General features: G+C 41.4%; 2 protein-coding genes across 2 annotated transcripts; one reads left to right on the top strand and one right to left on the bottom strand.

The window, feature by feature from the left end:
* Positions 1–575: 575 nt before the first annotated feature.
* Positions 576–6,212, top strand: LOC124861341 (retinol dehydrogenase 7-like). Its single transcript, XM_047354968.1, has 5 exons — positions 576–685; positions 3,226–3,540; positions 3,662–3,920; positions 4,008–4,171; positions 4,256–6,212. Exons 2-5 carry the CDS (start codon positions 3,228–3,230, stop codon positions 4,477–4,479), a joined length of 960 nt encoding a protein of 319 aa, XP_047210924.1. The 5' UTR covers positions 576–685; positions 3,226–3,227; the 3' UTR covers positions 4,480–6,212.
* Positions 6,213–6,506: 294 nt separating this feature from the next.
* On the bottom strand, positions 6,507–11,235 carry atp5f1b (ATP synthase F1 subunit beta). The gene is made up of 10 exons (XM_047354967.1): positions 11,076–11,235; positions 10,221–10,394; positions 9,964–10,138; positions 9,756–9,877; positions 8,896–9,080; positions 8,648–8,806; positions 8,431–8,553; positions 7,288–7,500; positions 7,011–7,212; positions 6,507–6,926 (listed from the first exon to the last, which is right to left on the bottom strand). The coding sequence occupies exons 1-10, from the start codon at positions 11,176–11,178 to the stop codon at positions 6,829–6,831; spliced, it is 1,554 nt and encodes a 517-aa protein (XP_047210923.1). The 5' UTR covers positions 11,179–11,235; the 3' UTR covers positions 6,507–6,828.
* Positions 11,236–17,960: the final 6,725 nt, after the last annotated feature.

Raw genomic sequence — 17,960 nt, 5'->3', positions numbered from 1 at the left:
AGACCACGAAAACGAAAAAGCAATGTCTGCTTTGTTTTCTTTTTGATTATGGCATAAAATGTGCAGTCATGAAGAAGAAAATGCAAATGCAAATAGGATGATTGATTACTAATTTTATTTATGAGTCAAATAACGCAGCCGCATTCTTAAAATGAAAAAGCATTTCTGGAAATGCTTTTTCATTTTCAAATTTTACATTTCAAATTGAATTTTGGTATCTATTTGCTGGGGCATATTTTGAAAAATAAATCTCAAATGTCTTTTTCATTTTAATTAAGTGAAAGAATGAGCAGTCTTGAAGAAGAAAATGCAAATAGGATGATTGATTACTAATTTCATTTATGAGTCAAACAATGCAGCCACATTCTTAAAATGAAAAAGCATTTCTGAAAATGCTTTTTCATTTGAAATATGGTAACGATTTGCTTCCATATATCTCATCCAGCTGTGTCCATCTTATCTAAAACATGAAAGAGCACCAGGATTGACAACCACTGGTATATACAAATGCATTTAAAAAGGAGGTGATGACAGCAATGTTATTGGTTTATAAAGTCTAGAGAAACATTTTATTTTCTGGCCACTAGTGGCGCCTACTACGACATCTGCGGATTAGATTCCTGGCTTTGCCTCAGGTCCACTCGAACAGGAGAAAGTCCAGGAACAGGACGTTGCTGTGCTGCAAGTAAGACCAGAGTTATTTTCTCATCTTTTTCAGCATGAGTCAGTGTTTTCTTTTTTTTGGTTTTTTTTATAGAGAAAGAAGGTGATGAGGACATTAGAGGAGACACGCGATAGACTTTGCATTTCTACTTGTTTTTAATCCGTTTATCAGAATAGATACCCCCGCATGCACTGCAGTGTGCTCTATCGTTTCCTGAATGTTCTCGTTCATGTTACGAAATATGGCGACATGTGTTTCTTTCTTTTAAAAAAAAACAAAAAAAACACACATATGGTGGAGCTCATTTTAAAAGCGGAGGGAATTTTGCTACTTTCTTGTGAGGCTTTTTAACTTTCAGCCACAACTTTTTTTCGTCGTATGGGAGAAAGGAGCGAACGTGACGTCATATTTTACCTTCTGACCTCAAATTACTGGACTTAAAGAAAAGTAACGACAACCTGAATGTAACTTTTTTTTTTTTTTCCGTTAGTGTGTTTAAAACCCCGTTATTGGCGCTAAAGGGGTCAGCTAAGAGGACAGAGAAGAATATGTGGGTGGAGGTGAATCAGTACGAGATAAATAAATGAAATATATAATGAATAATGTATTGGATATTTGGGGCCATAACTTGTTGGTCGCTGGTTTTGTTAATATAACTAAATAAAAGGTGTGGTCCGAAGGTTCCTGAAGGTGGATGATGTTGGGTGAGTTCTGCAAAGCTTATAGGTCGTGGAGTCAAGAAGCACCAAGCAACCCTGGACCTAGCAGAGACTGGGACAAATAGCACATTTAAAAGTTGGTTAAAAGCCTTTGTATTTAGGTATTGTTTAAATAATGTAAAGATCAGACAGCAAAATGCAGAAAAATACATCTGCATTAAAAGAAAAACATAAAAATCTGCAGAGAATTCTAGCAGACCCCAGTGATCAGGTACACTAACCCTAACCCTTTATGGTGGAGCAGCCAGTAGAGCAGACATGAATCAAGCCTCCAAGAGAATTACATGAGGTGGTTTGTGAGTTAGATTTTTTTTTTAGGAGCTGATAGTACCAACTGTGTCACCATACTCTAAAACGTAAACTCTACAGCCATATATGCAGCCACTCAGCGACACAGCGCTGTGTGCATCATAAAGTTGCAGCTGACACTGAGTCCTCAGGTGTTTGGAGGGGATAGAATTCCTAATGTTAAACTCTTCAGTGTCTTTGCGCTGATACTGAGCTCTGTTAAGTCACACATATATTCTACCTTTTAATAAGCTGTTAAAATTAAGGTCACCACAGTGGAGGAGCTGTAATGCTGTGGGCTTGTTTTTATTAGGGTCACTGAGAAAATTCCAGGATTTTGGACTATGCTAGAAATTTGAATATGGATCTTTTATTGGAATAATAAACCAAATCATATGGCAAAACGCTTCCTCTGACTCAGAACCAGACCTAAAACCTGGGGTTGAGCCTGAAGAAAGCTCTCAGGACGAAGGCTGATCCACAGAGCAGAGAGGACTGGTTAAATATCCATCTCTGTGCATAGTCCATGTGAAATGTTATAGCAGAGAGGTTGGAGTTTTTCTAAAATATTTTATGTGGGATTATTCTATTGCAATAAAAGATTAATTCATCATAAGGTTTTCTTATATCTTTTCCAGGGGTCATATTAGGGTCTACAAATGCCATAGGATCACAACAAACTGCTTCAGGAAGACTGCTCTCCTTAAAACCCATCCAGACCAAACAGTTTCTAAGGGGTTCTTTGGGCAACCAAGTTGGTTCTGTTGCTGGTTCAGACAGGGTAATGTAGTCCAATTTGCTCTGTTTCCACAGCCCAAACAGCAGCTTCCGCCCTGTAAATCAATTTCACAAAAATACATCCAATTTTCAGGGCAAGGAGAAGAAAAGGTGACGAAGTGAATGAAGTCCAGTCTGCCTAATCTGCTCACTTTAGGACAGAACAATAAAACATGAGCTTTAACACTGAAGTAATGTCATTCTTTAATGGCACTCCTACTGAATGACTGAAGGAAAACTAACCTGGTATACCTCTGAAACCCTGTCCGAACAGATATTCATCTTGTGTTTCAGGATCTATATTTACTTGTTTCTGACTTTAGTACTTCGCCCCTAAAGTTTTTTTTTGTTGTTGTTTAAGCTTTTTTGTCACATTTAAAACTTTCCGATTATCAGAAATATTTTAGTATCAAAGATAACCTGAGTCAACACAAAACGCAGGTGGTAAATGATTATATTTACTTTCCAAACTAGCCTGGCCACTTTACCACGCTCTGGAGGAATTTTGGCCCGCTCTTTTTTGGAGAATTGCTTGAATTTAGCCACATTGGAGGGTTCTTGAGCATGAAGGTATTGTTTAAGCTCCTGCCACAGCACCAGAATTAGATTTTAGACCGGGCTGCTTTCCCAGTAGTCATGGGGCCTTCGTGATTGTGTGTTTTTGGCCTTAGAAAACATCCAAGCTTTTTGTATTTACTCAGAATATTTTTGTCTGAAGTCTTTTAAAATCTGAGCTTGATGTACAGTAACAAATAAGAACATTCCCTTAAATTATAGAGATGTTCCTGTATCTTCTGGGCCTGGTTGTCCTCTTCTACCTGTTTCGCTGGGCCAGAGAGCTGCCCAGGGTTGGTGACAAGGCCAGTAAGTATGTGTACATCACGGGCTGTGACAGCGGCTTCGGGAACCTCCTGGCTCGCCATCTGGACAAGATAGGCTTCCGAGTGATCGCCGGGTGTCTCACTGAGAAGGGAGAGGAGGGGCTGAAGAAGGCCTGCTCCGCCAACCTGATCACAACACACCTGGACGTTACCTCGAAGGAGAGCTTGGCCAAAGTTGCAGCCATGATTAAGGACAAAGTCGGAGAGCGCGGTGAGTTGGTTGTTTGTTCCCATGATGCTGTTTTCACAACTGCTACAAGTGCATCCTGAACAATCTCTGCAGGCAATGCCAAACTTTAGAGAAGTTGTAATTCAAGTTGGGTTCTTTGCAGGTCTCTGGGCTGTAGTGAACAATGCAGGTGTGGCTGTTCCTTCTGGCCCATGCGACTGGCATACTCTTGATGATTACAAATTCATGCTGGATGTGAACCTGAACGGGGTGATCGGAGTCACTCTGAGCGTCTTGCCTCTGATAAAGAAGGCCAGGGGCCGAGTGGTGAATGTCGCAAGCGTGTTTGGGCGGATCTGTGTCACCGGGGGCCCATACCCTGTCTCAAAGTTTGGCGTTGAGGCATTCAACGATAGCCTCCGGTGAAATATTAACCTGGGCCATTAATATGTTGTTGATATACCAAAACAGGTTTCTTATTGTTGACAATAGTGACATTCTTTCCTCAGGTTCACCCTGGCTCCATTTGGTGTCAAGGTCCTGTGCATTGAGCCGGGCTTCTTCAAAACCAACGTCACAGACAGCGAGATCCACATCAAAAACGTCCAAACGCTGTGGGACAGACTCCCGCAGGACGTCAAAGAGGACTATGGGGTTGAGTACGTCCATAAATGTGAGTATAAATCCTCCATTTCTCATTTCTGTCATCCAATTTTCCACTTTTATTTGCTTCAACTGACCCTTGTTTCTGTTCTAGCAAAGGAAATGACAAAAGAAAAAGTTTCCCAGATGAGCGACGGCGATCTGATGAAGGTGGTCAGCTGCATGGAACACGCCGTGTCCGCCGCCTGGCCACGCAAGCGCTACTCCCCCGGCTGGGACGCCAAGTTCTTCTGGCTGCCGCTGTCATACATGCCAACGTGTGTCGTTGATTACTTCTTCCTGAAGAATGCCATTCCTATTGCCAAGAAGTTACAGTAGCCCTCCAGCTATGCATCCGCTTCATGCATTGCCACTCTGTAGAGCTCGGCTGACAATTTACACACATTTGAATACAATTGGCAGTCTCTTTGAATTCTTGAATTGTTTACTATAATGTCAAGGCTAAACTCACAAGGACATTCTCAAGGCCATCTTATCTGCTGTTTAAAACAAACTCTCAGCATTGATGATAGTCGGGTGTTAAAGGTTAAGAAAGAGCAATAAAAAGTCCAACCTACTTTAAATTGGATTACTAAATCAGGCTGCAGCAGGACTAGTCTGTCTTGTTGTGGAAGATTCTGTATGCTGCAGAAATAAAAACACTTTGTTTGTTGTTCCTTATGAGACAAGAAGCAAAAGAACAGAAACTGAAGGCACATTATTAAAAAAGTACAATAAAAAAAGTGTACATATGCACACAATAAAATCCAACCTGGCCTTTATTTACAAAGATGAACCAAAATGAAAAAAAAATGCGCCCAGAACAGCTTAATTTCCCCCTTATTTAATGTCTGTAAAACCACCTGTAGAGCAGCAATAACCTGTCCGCTGTCTGATAGATCATCCTGTGTTTGACTCAGAGGAGTTCAAGGTCGACTGAAGGCTGCAAAATAAGCCCAGATCATCACCGCCTTGTTCGACAGTTGGTTTTTTGAGCTGATGTGCTTTTTGGTTTTTCACAAAAAACACGGTGCTGTGTGACCAAAGGACAAATACAACTTTGGAAACCTAAGTTGTGCAGCCATATTCTTTTTTTCTTGCAACTATTTCAAACAGAAATAGCTGTTAGGCTTTTCTGTAATTGTAAGGTCATAAACTTTAACATTTAACACGCTAGCTGTGGTGTGTAGTTTCTGAGTTCTAACATCTGACAGTTGGGTAAATGTGCTGGGACGTCAGCTTAGATTTTCTATTCCCAGTGGACTTTGCTTTTGTGCTTACAAGTGTTTGATTTTAGCAACTTGCAGAGATCAGATCCATTTTGTTACGTCCTGATATGTGAAAGCTCGAACTAAATAAATAGGGTGTACTTTTTTTTTTTTAAACTGACCTTGACATAAAAAACAATTTAAAGAATATCAAAGTCAAAGAAACAAAGTGAGTTTTTGCCCTTAAATTTAATGAAAGCAGTGTTTTAAAATATGTAGAGAGAGGAGCACGTTTACCACTATGTTGCAATTTTAACACAGGAACATGTTCCTTCTGGGCCTCTGGCTTTTAAAATGTATTTTTGTAGTGCACCAAATTCTTAACTGCAAGCAGTTCAACTTGGTTGCTAAAGCTTCTCTAAAGCCACACATCCAAGATGCGTTTTGAGGAAAATTAGCATTTTTGTGCTGAAATCTTCAGCTACTGAGGGGTTTTTCCTGACAGTTTTTACAAGACGCCTCTTTAAATATTTTTAGCTTCCCAGCCTGTCAGTTTGGATGGACATCTTTTCTCTCTGAATTCTCAGATGGATTGATTAGTATCAATGACATTTTGTTTTATAACCCAACACTGCTTTAAACTTCTCCCTTACCTTTTTACTGTGCTCCTTGTTCTCCATGAAGCTGCTCATTTCCAAATACTGGTGAAGTTCATTTACCAATTTGTTGGCTTAAGCCTGGATTTTATTTAGGGCTATTAGACTAAGGTTGCCTGACCCCATTTCTATTTGCAAGAAGTCTTTAAAATTTTTATTTTGTCCACTCTGCTGGTTTATCACATTAAATTCCAATGAACTTCCCTGATGTTTGTGGTCATAATGTGAAAGTTTAAGAATTTAATACTTCTGCAGGATACTAAAAGGGATCCTCATTGCATCCAAAGCTCTTTAGTCTTCAGAACTCCTACTGAATCAGTATTAATCATTGCTTTTCAGATTGCAAACTCTGCTCTTAGTGTTTTAAAATACCAACTTATACTGAAATTTAGTCATCCAGGATTTTTCAGTTCTACAAATAACTCGTTTTAAAGCATCACAATAAAATGCATTACTATCCACCATGTGAAGCAACAACTCTTCAAAGTGGGAGACAAACAAGTTTCCAATTATTTGTCCATTTTATTTCCAAACGTAACAATCTGCAATACAACTCAACGCTTAACACAGCTCAAGTACGCCATCTTGTGGTCAGAGTAAAAGGATTCCTCACTAGGAACAGGATGCCATCACAACTAAAGCTTATGAAATATGCAGTTGACAAATGTTTGTGTAAAGACAGTGATTTATTCCATCTTACATTGGAAACATTAAATAGAACTTTCTTCAGGCTGACAAGACATTTGTATTTTGACATGTTTTACAAACCAAGTGCTCCTAACCACAGGACCCTCTCCCCCTCTTTGCTCAGAATGATCAGATATTTATGAGTGCTCCTCGGCCAGCCTCTCTGCTTTCTGGACCACTTCCTCGATGGGACCAACCATGTAGAAGGCCTGCTCAGGCAGATTATCATATTCACCTGGAATAACAAATTTGACATATAACATTATATGGTGTCCATTTAAGCTTAAAAGTAGATGGTTCAGATCATTTTAACACTTGCCTCCAAGGATGCTCTTGAATCCCTTGATGGTTTCTTTAAGGGGCACCAGTTTGCCCAAGTGGCCTGTGAAGACCTCAGCCACCTGGAAGGGCTGAGACAGGAAACGCTGGATTTTGCGAGCGCGGGCCACAGTCAGTCTGTCTTCCTCAGATAACTCATCCATACCCAGGATGGCAATGATGTCCTGAAGGGACTTGTAGTCCTGTAAGAAGACTAACTGGTTATTATGGGGAAATACCCAACAAGTCTCAAATTATGACAAAGTACAGTCCCCAACCTGAAGGATCTTCTGCACACCACGGGCAACGTCATAATGCTCAGCTCCTACGATGTTGGGGTCCATGATACGGGAGGTGGAGTCCAGGGGGTCGACAGCGGGGTAGATGCCCAACTCGGCGATGGCACGAGACAGTACAGTGGTGGCATCCAAGTGAGCGAAGGTGGTAGCTGGAGCAGGGTCAGTCAGGTCGTCAGCAGGCACGTAGATGGCCTAGAGAGAAAAATGGATGCCTTACAATGTTAAAAGATCTAGTTCATCCTCAAGTTCAAGGTATAAAATAGTTGCCTTTATTTTTGTTTAACACCACAATCAGGAATTAATTCTGAGGGTCTCAAAATCCAGTCCTCATATTCCTAGTCCAACACACCTGAATAAAACAGGTGACTTATCTCCTGAGCATGTCAGGTTCTGCAGAGCCATGGCCTGCCAAGGACTGTTTGACTCAGGTGTGAAAGCAAAGACGTCTCAAAGGTTGCAAGACAGCGCCCCCTGCAGATTAAGATCCCTGCTTTTAAGAAGGACCTAAAAACTGAACTGTGTTGAAAGCCTTAAAAATCACTTGGATTTAAAATTGTTTGTAGTCAATTTTATATTTTGAGTTTTATGTTATTGTATTTTTCCCAGGCAAAAAGTATGAATTACATAGGTAAAAAAAACAAACAAAAAAAAACCTTCATGCATGTTTTATATTACACATATTGCAACCATTGCCATTTAGATACATAGTTGTCCTTTGCACAGAGGCATCCCAAAACATTTTTCTTTTGTAGATGGGGTTTCCTTTTGTAAGAGACAACTCCATCTGTGTATGGGAAGAGATGCAAGTGCTTGCATCTCATGTTGGTAAAAGATAACACCATCTTTTCTCAGTTCCTAAAGAGAAACGTAACCCACCTTTTAAAACTCTCACAAACAAAGACTTTCTACACTATGAAAACTCATAGCAGCTATCCAACTTCAGCATAAACCAGGCCACTTGTATTACTTTTGTCCACCACTAGAAGGCAGAGGACAAGTACAGAATTATATTCAGCAAGTTTTAGGGAGAAGTGTCAACTTTGCCAAACAATTGTTGCAGAATTCTGTGCAACACAATTGACAAATATATAGGGTTGAGATAGTGTGGTGTTAACATGTTACCTGCACAGATGTGATTGAACCCTTCTTGGTGGTGGTGATTCTCTCCTGCATGGTACCCATGTCAGTGGCCAGAGTGGGCTGGTAACCCACAGCAGAGGGGATACGACCCAGCAGGGCAGACACCTGAGAGGGCAGGAGAGGATTTTTATTTGTAAAAACCTTCCTTTTTGTGACGTGTGTTAGCAATGCTACAGGTATTTCATGCAACGTTGCAGACCTCAGACCCAGCCTGTGTGAAACGGAAGATGTTGTCAATAAAGAGCAGCACGTCCTGACCCTCCTGGTCACGGAAGTACTCGGCCACGGTCAGCCCAGTCAAAGCCACTCTGGCACGGGCACCGGGGGGCTCGTTCATCTGTCCGTACACCAGCGCCACCTACCAGGAAAACAGTTGAAATAAGCTGACCATCCTTATAGTACTCCCAAGCTAGATGTGCCATTTTTTTAGATCATTCCAAGCCCCACCTTGGAGGTGGTGTCCTTCAGGTTGATGACACCAGACTCAATCATCTCATGGTACAAGTCATTTCCCTCACGGGTACGCTCCCCGACACCAGCGAACACAGAGTAACCACCATGGGCCTTGGCCACGTTATTGATCAGCTCCATGATCAACACAGTCTTTCCTACGCCGGCACCACCAAACAGCCCTGAGACAACAACAAACTATTACCGTGTTGCTTCTAAAGATTCCTCCACAGCAATACAATGCAGGAGAGGAACATGAGCTTGGCATCAACAGGACAGTTGTTAGTTTTTATAAATTGGATCCGTTCAGAGATTATGAACGGCAAATATATTTCCTATTGATAAAAACTTGCTGTGAGAACACAGAAGTAGACATTTAAAAAGAAAATATCCGATTGGAAAAACGGCAGCAAAAGTTAACGCAAATGGTATGACAATTCCATCATTAAACACGTTATATCAGAAATCTTAGCGAAGGTAAATCCGCAGGGAATACACAGACTGATGTGAAACACAATTTGTGTGGATTACTAATACAAGATGCTTGATGTAAATTTGGATACTTTGAAATATTAAAGAAAATGTGTTTCAGTGCAGAGCTCTGTAACAATGACTGCTCTCTCATACGAATACAATAGAACAGAATTTGATTTTAACAGGATTTTAAGCAGATAGATTTTGAGTTTACTTTGTCCCTTAAAGGAAGACTTGGCTATTTTAGAGAAATCATTTATTTCAGTATGAAATATTTTGACAGAAGTTCAATTGATCCAGAAAATAGCCTTTAAAAAAAAAAAAAGGCATTTGTCACAAAATCTGAGTTCAGAAACAGCCAACCCTTTAATGCTAATACACACCAATTTTCCCTCCCTTGGCATAAGGAGCCAGCAGGTCCACCACCTTAATGCCAGTCACCAGAATCTCCTGCTCCACACTCATGTCAGTGAATTCAGGGGCCTCAGCATGGATAGGCGCAGTCCTAAGAGGAAAAGATGTGAACATTTAATTCTAAAAAGCATGACGTTTGTATATCACAGGATTATACGTGTTGTTACTTAGACGCACTGTTTGGTACTGATGGGACCCCTTTCATCAATGGGCTCGCCGATCACATTCATAATCCTGCCCAGGGTCTCAGGGCCAACTGGGATTCTGATGGGGGCACCAGTGTCCAGAACCTTCTGTCCACGAACCAGACCCTCAGTACCATCCATAGCAATGGTACGCACTGTGCTCTCCCCTGTAAACAGCAAGTTGTTTCAGCAAATAATTCTAACAATGAAGTAGTTCGTTCGTTGAAGGTTATAACCCTGATCGCTCACCAAGATGCTGAGCCACCTCCAGGACTAGCCTGGAGTCGCGCCCGGCGACCTCCAGGGCGTTGAGGATGGGAGGGAGGCCCTCGTCGAACTGGACGTCGACGACGGCACCGATGACAGCCACGATGCGGCCGGAGGCGGCACTGGCGGCGGCCGCAGGAGCAACATAATCTCTGCCTGCCGATGGACAGATCCAGGGTGCGTAGTTAGAACAGAAACTCTGTTATTTGATCACAAACAGGCCAACACCAGCATTATAAGATTTAATACTTTTAAAAACACGTTCTGCTGAAACGATCTAATTAATCCCTGACCAGTGATGACATTAGGATTTAGCAAAATACGACACCGCAGAATCTGAAGAAGTGTTTTGAATGACAAATGAATGACGTGAACTTTAGCCTAAAGTTACTGAAGCTCCTAAACCCTAACCGAGACATATTCTACAAGTATACCGCTCACAATTACCCTCTTTAATAGTTTACGTTAAACAAGCCGCGTCTTTTCTTGCAGAGGACCGTGTAACCTTGCTAATCTGCTAACCTAGCAGCGCCTCATGTCATTTCACAAAGGTCATTTCTGGTAACTTTACAATCTGCACAGTCGACTTACTTTCCAATACAACACAGGCATCAATAAAAGCATATAGATCCCTGTATATGCATTTTATGTTTTCGAGTAGGTCCAACTAAAGTGAAATTTGGCTTTTTAATCACAGAGGCCTACTACGTCACCGGCAGGCTAGCCAGCGTGTTGCTAGCTCCAGCTAACGTTAGCGCTGCGGTCTCAAATGATCAGCAACAATTTTTCGCTCCGTTTTCTCGCAAAAAACAAACGCCCAGCATGCAGAGGACTCACGCGAAAGGACAGCTGGGGATCCAACGAGGGCCTTCAGGGGCTGGACCCCAGGCTTGAGAGCCTGCAAAGCCCCGGTGCAGCAGCGTCCCACAGCTCCTAACATGGTTAAAATGGCTGAAGGTGGAAGGAGACAGAGCGACTCGGGGCTTTATAAATCTATGAGCTCCCACAGCGGACTGCGCTTGCGCGGACGCTCGAAGTCGTTAAAGTGGGCATGCGTAGATGCAAGGCTCAGCCAGCTGACATTATTCTGCCCTCCACAGAGCTAGACTTTGTGGCAGTAAACGGGACTGCCACAACAAAAGGTTAAACACATTTATTATGTTCCCTTACATTTGTCGTTCAAGTAATTTTGGACACCTTTGTCAAAATGTTATAGTAATGATTTCTCCTGCATCCACTGCTACACCGCATGGAGTTCAATTTCCTTCTAGATGTTAGTACAAAGTATACTATAGCTATACTAAGCTTGTAGTAGTAATCAAATAAAACTACTCATCTAAATTTTATGTGGTTTTGAAATTGACAAGTACAGTGGCACTGTTTAAACATGAGACTCAATCATTTCTCACGACAAAATATACTTGTTTGATTGTAGACAACCAGTGCCACAGTAATAAGAGTCTACATTACTCTTAGTACACCTCAATGTCTCTCAAAGTTCTAATACACTATAATGACTTCCAGCACACATTGTTTTTGGTTATTTCACATACAGGTTTAAAAGCTTGAAGCTGTGTTCAGCTCTTGTTCCTATTATTGTTGTGTCCTTATAATCCTGTACATTACATTTACCAAATTCAGTATAATGTCTGGCAAAAAGAAGAAAAGAGGTTTTATTTTAGGGGTCTATAAGTGTTATTAACATAATCTGCATGCCTACCATTCACTGCAACAATGTCGTTTGTAAGTGAGACAAGAATCTCTGCTCAGTGACACTAGAGGGAGCCAGTGGTACACCTTAAAAACCAAGCTCTCTCAACACATTACAACAGATTACTAATTATAAAAAGCGCCTTTTCCAGTCACCCTGTACCTTTTACCTTCTTGTCATGTGCAGTTCTCATAATTTAAAAGTGGAAGGAGGATGATACATGGCAAAAATCTGCGTTTGTATTCAGCGAGTTCTACACTGATATCCATACATAAAATCCAGTGCAAACAACTGTCTTCAGCTGACATCTGTCATGGATAGAGGTCGAGGATTCAGAGGTTTGTTAGAGAATATTAGTAATCAACCATAGAAGCTGGTCATCTGGGCAGTTGCCCAGGGCGGCATCGGAAAGAACGATGCACAAACATAAGATAAGAAAATATTACTTACATGCTTTCACGGTGGCGCAGTTGGTAGCACTGTTCCCTTGCAGCAAGAAGGTCCTGGGTTCAATTCCCGGCCTTGGGTCTTTATGCATGGAGTTTGCATGTTCTCCCCGTGCATGCGTGGGTTCTCACCGGGTACTCCGGCTTCCTCCCACAGTCCAAAAACATGCCTGTTAGGTTAATTGGTAACTCTAAATTGCCCATAGGTGTATGAATGAGTGTGTGTATGGTTGTATGTGTGGTGCCCTGCGATGGACTGGCGACCTGTCCAGGGTGTACCCCGCCTCTTGCCCATAGACTGCTGGAGATAGGCACCAGCTCCCCCGTGACCCACTATGGAATAAGTGGTAGAAAATGACTGACTGACTGCTTTCAACAAGTTTTCTATTGCTTTAATGGATGTGCAGTCAATGCATAGTGTTGAGCAGGCTAGGGACTATTTAATGCTTTGTCCAGAACCGCACTGTATTTCATCCCACCTAAAGAGTTTAGATTTTTTCCTGCATTTTGATTGGTTTGGAGGTGTTAGAAGAAGGGGCTTGCCCAGGACATCAATTATGTGAGAACCGCCAGTGGTGATCAAACAATATCATGAAGACCAAGGAACACCACAGACAGGTCAGGGACAAAGCTAAGGAAAAGTTCACAGCAGGGTTAGGTTATAAAACCAGATGCCAAGCTTTAAAAGTGTAGCACAACTGCAAACCTACCAAGACATGTCTGTCCAACATCTGCTGTGGGGAACCTTTTTTTTAAGCAAGGACATGGAAACTGGTTAGAGATGATGGATAGAGCTAAAACTGTCCTAGAAGAAAACCTAGTCAAAGTTCCGACCTAAACTTAATTGAAAATCTGTGAAAACACTTCAAAACGGATGTCCACAAATGCTCTTTGACCGAGCTTGACCTGTTTTGCCAGAAATTGAGGCTCTAGATGTACACAGCTGGTAGAACCATACTCCAAAAGACTTTCAGCTGTAATTGCAGTAAAAAGCATTTACTCTGGGGCTAAATATTACATATGTACGTCACATTCCTGCACTATCTTGTCACGGTGTATCGCATAAAGTCTCAATAAAATTCACTGAAGTTTGCAGTTGTAATTGTGTAACATGGGGATACATACAGGGTTTGGACAATGAAACTGAAACACCTGGTTTTAGACCACAATAATTTATTAGTATGGTGTAGGGCCTCCTTTTGCGGCCAATACAGCGTCAACTCGTCTTGGGAATGACATATACAAGTCCTGCACCGTGGTCAGAGGGATTTAAAGCCATTCTTCTTGCAGGATAGTGGCCAGGTCACTACGTGATACTGGTGGAGGAAAACGTTTCCTGACTCGCTCCTCCAAAACACCCCAAAGTGGCTCAATAATATTTAGATCTGGTGACTGTGCAGGCCATGGGAGATGTTCAACTTCACTTTCATGTTCATCAAACCAATCTTTCACCAGTCTTGCTGTGTGTATTGGTGCATTGTCATCCTGATACACGGCACCACCTTCAGGATACAATGTTTGAACCATTGGATGCACATGGTCCTCAAGAATGGTTCGGTAGTCCTTGGCAGTGACGCGCCCATCTAGCACAAGTATTGGGCCAAGGGAATGCCATGATATGGCAGCCCAAACCATCACTGATCCACCCCCATGCTTCACTCTGGGCATGCAACAGTCTGGGTGGTACGCTTCTTTGGGGCTTCTCCACACCGTAACTCTCCCGGATGTGGGGAAAACAGTAAAGGTGGACTCATCAGAGAACAATACATGTTTCACATTGTCCACAGCCCAAGATTTGCACTCCTTGCACCATTGAAACCAACGTTTAGCGTTGGCACGAGTGACCAAAGGTTTGGCTATAGCAGCCCGGCCGTGTATATTGACCCTGTGGAGCTCCAGACGGACAGTTCTGGTGGAAACAGGAGAGTTGAGGTGCACATTTAATTCTGCCATGATTTGGGCAGCCGTGGTTTTATGTTTTTTGGATACAATCCGGGTTAGCACCCGAACATCCCTTTCAGACAGCTTCCTCTTGCGTGCACAGTTAATCCTGTTGGATGTGGTTCATCCTTCTTGGTGGTATGCTGACATTACCCTGGATACCGTGGCTCTTGATACATCACAAAGACTTGCTGTCTTGGTCACAGATGCGCCAGCAAGACGTGCACCAACAATTTGTCCTCTTTTGAACTCTGGTATGTCACCCATAATGTTGTGTGCATTTCAATATTTTGAGCAAAACTGTGCTCTTACCCTGCTAATTGAACCTTCACACTCTGCTCTTACTGGTGCAATGTGCAATCAATGAAGACTGGCTACCAGGCTGGTCCAATTTAGCCATGAAATCTCCCACACTAAAATGACAGGTGTTTCAGTTTCATTGTCCAACCCCTGTACAATGGAATGGTTTAGAGCAAGGTACTATGGTATGGTATGGTATGGCAAGGTATTATGAGCTAGAATGGCCCAGTTAAAGTCCAGACCTAATCTAATTAAAAATCAGACTTGAAAATGTATGTTCTCAGAATATTTTGAAATCTATGCATCATTTTACTTCCTCTTCTGCACTACTTTGTGTTGTTCTATCACATAAAACCTCTATGAGTAAATTAAAGTTTGTTTAAAGTTCTTACCCTGCTAATTGAACCTTCACACTCTGCTCTTACTGGTGCAATGTGCAATCAATGAAGACTGGTTACCAGGATGGTCCAATTTAGCCATGAAACCTCCCACACTAAAATGACAGGTGTTTCAGTTTCATTGTCCAACCCCTGTACTTCTGCACTGCACATAATTAAAGTTGGAGTATGAACAAAATTCATAAGACAGATCTGTAATTGTTGCCCTGCAATGGAATGGCGACTTGTCCAGGGTGTACCCCGCCTCTCGCCTGTAGACTGCTGGAGACCCACGATCCAGTATGGAAGAAGCGGGCATAGAAAATGGATGGGTCTGTAATTGTGCTCAGATGTGCTTTAAAGATCATTGAATTTACACTAGAGGGCGCTGCTTTACCAAAGGACTCCATCCCTGAACAGGTTGTCCAGTTGGTATGTTTAAAAACAACATGTATTTTCTCTTTAGAAAGCCTAAATCATACATCTCTTCTAGACTGAGAGCATAATCTACCAAAATACGTATTTTTAAAAAGCTATAATTAGTTTGCTTATTTATAAACAGCTATGAACTTCTCACAGTCAAGATCTCTTTCTGTGGAGTAATTGCAACATATCTCTGACACTCAGAGTATTCCTTTTGCTGAGCTGAATAAACAGACCTAGTGTTTCTGAAATTACTGCGATTTTATTTAACCATACTTGGCACCACTCCCCAACCTGGCAGATGACTATCCAACCATCTGCTCGCTTAGACACAGCCCCACACCCATCTGACTTCATTTGCAAAAACACGGCACATGCCGCATTTGAATTAGGCATGCCTCAAAGTGAAGCCTGATGACTGATGACTGAGATTACTGCGTTGCCATGCTATTATGTTTTGTGTTTCTTGATTATTGCAGACACACGCTGGGGTGGTCAGCAGCTGCCAACACCTGCGTAGACTCCTAAATATTGAAATGAAAAAGTTGCCTGACAAGAGAATGAAGCTAAGGTCAATGAGTTGGTTTCCTGCATGGAAAGAAAGAGAGTGTTAGGTTTCTGTGACTGCAGCTGTATTGGGCTGGATGTAAGCTTCAGGAGCCTTGGTGATACAAGAATGGACATGTTTCCTATAGAAGTCAGGCAGTTGGGTTACTGATCTGCTACATCATTCATTAGAAAACCCAGATACCCATTTATGGATTTAATTCCATGATCATAACCTTCTTGCAACCTTAATGTGTTGCTTTTGATTTGTGAAGCATTGTTGTTTATGCATGCCACAGTATTAGAGTCGACCATCTTTGACTATCAACAGACATATTACCCTTTTGTGTCTATGAGCTGTTATTTTATTCAAGACATCATTCGGTAAGGACATCTATGGAATGCTGAAGCGATGTCTGCAAATGATAATTAGTTTTTGTTCTTTCTGATCTATCCCTCATTGCCTGAAGCATGCCTTTAGGCTGTGTAGCTATACTACAGGGTCCAAAGGCTAAAATGCATGAACAGTTCTGATGGAAATTGCTCTGAAATGATCACAAATAGTACACTTACCAGCAGTTTTATTAGGTACACCTCACTAGTGGCGGCTTAAATTTCCTTTTGCTTTCAGAACCGTCTCGATTCTTCATGGCATAGATTCAACAAAGTGTCTGGAACATTTCTCTAAGATTTTGGTCCATATTGACATGAAAGCATCACACAGTTGCTGAAGATCCGTCGACTGCACATTCATGATGAGAATCTGCTGTTCCACCACATCCCAAAGGTGCTCTGTTGTATTCAGGTGTAGTTGTGGAGGTCATTGAAGCACAGTGATTATATTGTGTTAATAAACTGGCCTAATTACAATGTACAAGCGTGTTCAAGTCAACCCAAAATTATTTTATTCATGTCGGACTCATTATGATATCACATTGAGGTGTGCTCCGTCCCTTTAGTTCTGTAATTAGCTTTAAATACATTGAGACTGCAATAAAAGCAGTCAAAAACCACAGGGACTAGATGTAGTAAACAGATTTAGTAAAGTTTTGCACATTTGTCCCATTTTCTTGTTTTAAGTAGTGTGTAATGATTGCCTTTTTCGCATACAGTTAAAGTAGACAATTATCTTGGTCAAGAGCTGGTGGCATTGTATTTGGTCTTTTTTGACAGTAGGAACCTCTTGCATTTTTCTTGGTCATTTTTTCTTTTTTCCTTTGTATCAGCTGAACAAAACAGAGCAACCCCAGCTGGGCCAGTACAAATTACTTGCAAAAGGACACCTTTCTGCCTCTATGGCATCAGACAGAGTAAAGCTTCTCATTAAAACGGTAATTTAGGGGTTTAAACTGTGAACCTTTTACAGCGTTTATGTTCCAAGGCAAAATAAAAATAACCACAAAGAACGTGTTTCATTAACAGATTTAAAAAGAGTGAAAGAACCAAGGCTTTTTCCGCTTGTTTGGGACATTTCACAGTGGCTTTTTTAAATCAATAATATGTTCATGTTTCTCATTTCCCCAGAAGTGATTTTAGTAATGTTTGAGTGTAATCACAGTGATAGAGCCATATCGAAATATTTCTTGGTTGTAAAGCACTTTTTGTAATGACAAAAACAACTTTTCCTGTTTCTCAAACAGGCATACCAAACTGTGGACCTAAATTATAATGCTCTGTTACGAGATTTGTGAGAAAAGCGAATAATCATTCTGTCAACATTTGTGTCAGTTCCTTTTTTTTTTACTTTTTAAGGAACCTTGCCACATCACCATCAGTTCTTCCAATTTACAAGGAAACGGGAGACAACAGCATCAATTTCTTGACTTTTAGTTTTCAAAGAAACTGGCAATTTTTTCATCAATTCTTTCTTCCAATTTTCAAGGAAAGTGGTGCCATTAGGATACATTTGTTTTCCCAATCTTTAAGAAAACTGGTGACATTTGTATATTTTTTTACTTCCAATTTTCAAGAAAAGTGG

The sequence above is a fragment of the Girardinichthys multiradiatus genome, chromosome 24, assembly GCF_021462225.1.
Source record: "Girardinichthys multiradiatus isolate DD_20200921_A chromosome 24, DD_fGirMul_XY1, whole genome shotgun sequence".
NCBI lineage: Eukaryota > Metazoa > Chordata > Actinopteri > Cyprinodontiformes > Goodeidae > Girardinichthys > Girardinichthys multiradiatus.
The sequence above is the reverse complement of the archived record's forward strand: the minus strand, read 5'-3'. Positions and strand labels throughout refer to the sequence as shown.